Source organism: Cinclus cinclus, chromosome 27 (assembly GCF_963662255.1).
Source record: "Cinclus cinclus chromosome 27, bCinCin1.1, whole genome shotgun sequence".
Lineage (NCBI taxonomy): Eukaryota > Metazoa > Chordata > Aves > Passeriformes > Cinclidae > Cinclus > Cinclus cinclus.
The window spans coordinates 4,264,949-4,270,401 of NC_085072.1; the positions used below are offsets into that span (position 1 = coordinate 4,264,949).

The 5,453-nt window shown below is 55.0% G+C and overlaps 1 protein-coding gene across 2 annotated transcripts; it reads left to right on the forward strand.

Annotated features, from left to right (window-relative positions):
• The first annotated feature begins 51 nt into the window (after nt 1–51).
• Nucleotides 52–4,708, forward strand: SNRPC (small nuclear ribonucleoprotein polypeptide C). Of its 2 annotated transcripts, none has more exons than XM_062509613.1 (6): nt 52–217; nt 446–488; nt 864–972; nt 2,268–2,360; nt 2,915–3,019; nt 4,327–4,708. In XM_062509613.1, the coding sequence occupies exons 1-6, from the start codon at nt 210–212 to the stop codon at nt 4,449–4,451; spliced, it is 483 nt and encodes a 160-aa protein (XP_062365597.1). In that variant the 5' UTR covers nt 52–209; the 3' UTR covers nt 4,452–4,708. The 2 variants fall into 2 exon arrangements, with proteins under 2 accessions (XP_062365597.1, XP_062365598.1); XM_062509614.1 differs by having other exon boundaries at nt 2,271–2,360.
• Nucleotides 4,709–5,453: the final 745 nt, after the last annotated feature.

Here is a 5,453-nt window from a genome sequence, read left to right on the forward strand (position 1 = left end):
TGGGCGGGCGATGGCGGCGTGACCAGAGAGGGACGGGCGGGCGAGGGGACGGCTCCACCTGCCGGGCGGGAGAATGACAGAGCGGGAACCATTCGCTGTCACTTCCGGGCCCTACGGCAACTGGCGGGGGTCAAGCTGAGTCCGGCGGCGCTGTGTGAGTGCGTCACTGCGTGCGTGCGTCACGTCCGGCTGGCGGCGGCGGGAGCACAATGCCCAAGTGAGTGCGGGAGGTCGGGCCGGGGCTCCTTGAGGGGCCCGGGCGGGGATCCTCGGGCGGGGCGCGGTGCTTCTCGAGGGTTCTGGTGCTCCCCGCGAGCATAGGGTCGTGAGGGGCGAGGGATGGCCGGGCAGGCCGAGCCCTGAAACCCCGCGGGGTCGTTTCCGGGGCTCCGTTGCCGCTCACAGCGCAAAGGGAGCTCTGAATAACCAGGCTTTTTCCCGGCAGGTTTTACTGTGATTACTGTGACACGTACCTTACCCATGACTCGGTGAGTACCAAAGCCTCGGTTTTAATTCTTTCGTGCTTCAAGAGCATTAAAATAAAATTTGCCTCGGCTAAAAGCCGGTCCCGTGAGATACAGCGGTGTTCCTTAGTGTCTTCCCCTTCCATGCAGCAATGAGGGAGAATGTCCGTGGTGTTCTCCAGCGGGGCAGTGGCAGGATCAGAGAAGGCAGCTGGAGGGCCTCAGGGCAGCTTTTGGAGAGTCAGCATCACTTATCGTGCTGATAAAGCTTCTCATAAACGTTTTGCACATCACCCTTCCTCTGCTTGGGCACAGAAACAAACCTGCTTTATGGTGCTAAATTTCACGTATTTAAAATCGTAACAAACGTAACCTTAGGGTTTCTGTGACCTTTCCTAGCCCTCTGTGAGAAAAACCCACTGCAGTGGCCGGAAGCATAAGGAGAACGTGAAGGACTATTACCAGAAATGGATGGAGGAGCAAGCCCAGAGCCTGATTGACAAAACAAGTAAGGCCAATCTTTCTGTGACTGCAGCTGCCTCCCCACTCCTTCCCCTGCCTTTCCTCCAGCTGCTCTTCCCTGCTTCCACCTTGACTTTTCTTCACTTCCCTTGGGAGTGTTTGCTCGGTCATGAATGAAAACTTGGAGTGTGGATCTTGAGTTCCTCAGGTTTTGGGCTGTCCTAGGGGAGCCTGAGAGCTCTGCCTACCACATAAGAGCTGAGGTTCCCTCCCAGGGCTGGTGGCAGTGGCTCCATGTCACTGTTCATGAGGGCTGTCAGTGCCACCACTCTCTATCTTACAGGGCCACATAACAAACTTGTGCTGTTTGGCAGTGGCACATTTATGCTAAGAGCACGGATAAGAATTCCAAAAGATAGGGAAATGGAAATTAAAACGTGTGGATTGTTGCATTTTTCACATGCTGGGGTTGCTTGCCCTCAGTTCCCAAGTGATTTTTTTTCTGGCACTTAAAGGCTTGACTGAAGTGTGGCATTGTTCCCTCTCTCACTTCAATATGTCTTTTTCCTCTTTGCTCTGAGGAATGTCTCTTTCCTCTGTGAAAGGAATACAAACACCAGATTAACTTTATGGCAGCACTCCTTGGCTCCTAGGGTGTATCAGGTTGGACAGGACCCCTAAGGATCCTGCTCCCAGCTCCATGCAGTACTGCCAAAGACTAAACTGTGTGACCAGCAGCATCATGTGGCTGCTCCCTGAGCTTTGACAGACTCAGAGCCATGCCCGCTTCCCTGGAAAGTGTTCAGTACCCAACCACCTATAGGTGAAGAGTTTTCCTAAAATGCTCAGTCTGGACATCGCCTAACTCATCCTCACTCTATTTTCCTTTGTCTGTTTTCCTTGTGATGCTTCCAACTTCCCCATCTTTTGCCTTCCTTCCAGTCAATACCAGTGGAATTTCTCCCCTTCCTTGCTCCCTCCCCAGCCCTCACCCCATTGCCATTCCAGCACAGCATGTCCCGGTGGAACGCTGCAGATCCCGCAATGTGGTTGATTTTTTTTTTTTTCCTCTCTCGCCCACCCTCCCACCCTGCCCAGGGGTGTGACATCCACGCAGGAGCTCTCTAGTCCCAGCTGTAACAATAATTGTCTCCAGGAGTCTCAGGTGCTCCCCAGGTGCCAGGGATGTGTCCGGCGTGGGGACAGCAGCGCACGCAGCATGACGTGACCGCGGGGCATGACACAGACAAGTGACTCGGCGCTTCCTTGGCCTAGTAACTGGTTTTTTTTTTTCCTGGGATTCTTTCTTTCCTTTTTTTTTTTTTCTTTTCCCCCCCAATGTAGCGGCTGCATTCCAGCAAGGGAAAATTCCACCGACCCCGTTCTCGGCACCACCTCCGGCCGGAGCCATGATTCCACCTCCTCCCAGCATCCGTAAGTTTGGGACAGTTTGGGACTGGGATCATGGCCCTCTAGAGCTGTATTGTTTGTGTCCTCAGCTTGGAAAGAAAAGGCCGTTAAGCTTGAAGCCAAGCCATCTTGAGCTTGTGCTCCTATGGTGTAAGGAAATTCTGTGTAAGAGCAGTTCAGTCCTTACTGTGTCTGATTTCTGGGATGCTGAGTGCACCAGCAGCAGTGGCAATCTCTCATTCCATGGGGCTCCCGTGCAGGTGGTTCTGTTAGAACTGCACAGTGGGTTGGTTTTTCTAAGTAGAATCACTTTGGTAACCTTTTGCCCTTGAGCTGATGAAGGACCCAGAGCCCTCCCAGCCCCAAGTTCTGCTGTTGGCAGTGGCAGCTCCCTGTGCTGGGTGTGCACAGCTGGAGTTGGTAGCCAGCATATTCCTCCTCTGGTCACTTCTAGCACCTGGAATCAGGGCTGGAATGGAGGCAGAGGTAAAGCCACTGAGGCGTTAGTTACTGCCATGTGCTGTGTTACAACTGCAGTGCCGTGAGAGTACCAGTGTCTAACTGTTGTGTCTGTCCAGCTGGCCCCCCCCGGCCTGGTATGATGCCAGCCCCACACATGGGAGGGCCCCCGATGATGCCAATGATGGGCCCACCTCCCCCAGGAATGATGCCAGTCGGACCTGGTAAGTCTGGGATGGGGTAACTCAACCATGGTGGGGCTGGCTGGGAGGGGTCTGGCTGATGTTTTCCTGTCCCACCATCTGCTGGGAGCTCACTGCTCGGCTGGTCACGCTCTGATCACACCTGTGTCACTATTAACCCTGAGTGGGGAGACTACAACAATTTTACAGCTGCTTGTTAAAGCCTCTTTGGTTCTCCTTGAGAGTCACCGACCCCCTGTGCGGCTGGAATTATAGCTCTGGGAAGTTGTAGCTGTTCTCCTTCTGCTCTGGGAAGTTGTAGCTGTTCTCCTTCTGCTCTGAGCAGTAATTGTTTGGGAGTTTGGTGCTTCCAGGTCTAAGGTTTTGCACAAGAGGTGCATTTTTTGCACTAAATGAATGTTACTCTTTAAAGTGTCTCGGGGGAACATGTTCCAGAGAAACAATGGGCCTGGAAAAGGCTTTATCAGAACTGTAAATTAAAATGTCTTTGATGCATTCCACTCCTGAGCTTCCTGGCATTTGAAGAATTCTCAAGGGATATCTTATTGGAGCAGTTCCCAGAACAAATCTATGGGAACACATGCACACGTGCACTGAAAGTAGTGAAGTGTCTTTTGTCTTGTGCCTGCAAGTGTTCTTTAAGTGTTTTCAAAAGCACAAGACAAATGCACAATCTGTGATAATCAGCAGCCTGGCGAAAAGAAATGGCAAAGTGGGATGGAAACCATTATTTCACGGCTGTGTAGTAGAGCCCCTGCTGTTCCCTAGCAGAGGTGCTTGGTGCTTGTCTGTGAGCACATGGGATAGTTTTGCAGTGTTTTTCTCCAAATGAACACTTTTCCAGATGAGTAATTAGGCTCTTGTGTTTGTTGAGTGGCTGGAAATACGTTGTGAGTGAATATTGTCAGAATGGGTGTATAACCCAGGAGCTTGGTTCCTCCTCTGCTGGTGGCTGAGCTCCTTCAGGGAACAGGGATCCATGTCAGCAGCTGCCAGATCAGAGCTTACAGTCTTGGAAAATGGGAGTTTCCTGGAGCAGGGTAGAGAACCTGCCCCTCTGTACAGTGAAATTTCCCCCCTCTGAGCATGGTGAGGCAGATGTTGCTGTGAAGAGAAGCTGTGGCTGCCTCTAGATCCCTGGAAGTGCCCAAGACCAGGTTGGATGGGGCTTGGAGCAACCTGGGATAGGGGAAGGTATCCCTGCCCATGGTAGGGGAGTGGAAATAAATCTTTTAAGGTCCATCCCAACCCAAGCCATCCATGTTCTACCATGACTGGGCAGGTGGTGCTCCCAAGAGCTATTCTCTAACCTGTCTTTCCCCTGGCAGCTCCTGGGATGAGGCCACCCATGGGAGGACACATGCCAATGATGCCAGGGCCCCCAATGATGAGACCCCCCTCCAGACCCATGATGGTGCCAACCAGGCCAGGAATGACCCGTCCAGACAGATAAAGATGGAGATGGAGCTGCCTTTTCATATTAGGACCTTCCCTATGATAAACACCACAGACCTGTGTCCCTGGGGCTTTTTACTCTGTGTGTGGAGGGACTCTGCTGTCACCTCAGCGTGTGGATGGACATACCCTGCACTGACTTGTAGGAGGTCTGGTTTTTTCGGTGTCTCTTCAATTGTATTATTAATCCCCATCCCCCTCCCCCCTCCAGTTGAATGATAAAAACAAGAATAAAGCCTTGATGTTGTTTCCATACAGGCTCGAAGCCTCATTCTGAGCTCTCTCCTGGGGAGGAAAATAAGGGTAGGGAGGAGTTCTGGGCCGTGAGGGAAGTTCAGGGCTGATGGGGGTCCTGGGGGAACCCCTGGGAAGGAGGTCCTGTAGGATCCTGGGGTGGCTCCAGGCTGGTCTGCAGGGGCTATCGTGGGTTGGTCCTGGAGTGGGGTCCAGAGGGGAGTTCCAGCACAGTCCCTGGGTGGGGTCTGGGGTTGGTCCTGGAGTGGGCTCTGGGTGAGGGTCCCAAAGCGAGTCCCTGGAGGTCTGGGGGGCTCACTGTGGCCACCCCTTCCATGCATACGCCCGGAGTGCGGCTGCTGCAGTGCGGGCAGGGCAGGGCTGGGCGGTGCGGACAGGGGGCGGGCGGTGCGGACAGGGGGCGGGCGGTGCGGACAGGGGGCGGGCGGTGCGGACAGGGGGCGGGCGGTGCGGACAGGGCTGGGCGGTGCGGACAGGGGGCGGTGCGGACAGGGGGCGGGCGGTGCGGACAGGGCTGGGCGGTGCGGACAGGGGGCGGGCGGTGAGGACAGGGGGCGGGCGGTGCGGACAGGGCTGGGCGGTGCGGACAGGGGGCGGTGCGGACAGGGGGCGGGCGGTGCGGATAGAGCTGGGCGGTGCGGACAGAGCTGGGCGGTGAGGATAGAGCTGGGCGGTGAGGACAGGGGGTGGGCGGTGAGGATAGAGCTGGGCGGTGCGGACAGGGGGCGGGCGGTGCGGACAGGGC

Bases quoted from the DNA above. Each gene is read 5' to 3' on its own strand.
- SNRPC (XM_062509613.1), top strand. The intron at 489-863 runs GTGAGTACCAAA...GACCTTTCCTAG, and splicing joins CGTACCTTACCCATGACTCG to CCCTCTGTGAGAAAAACCCA. The intron at 973-2,267 runs GTAAGGCCAATC...TCCCCCCCAATG, and splicing joins GAGCCTGATTGACAAAACAA to TAGCGGCTGCATTCCAGCAA.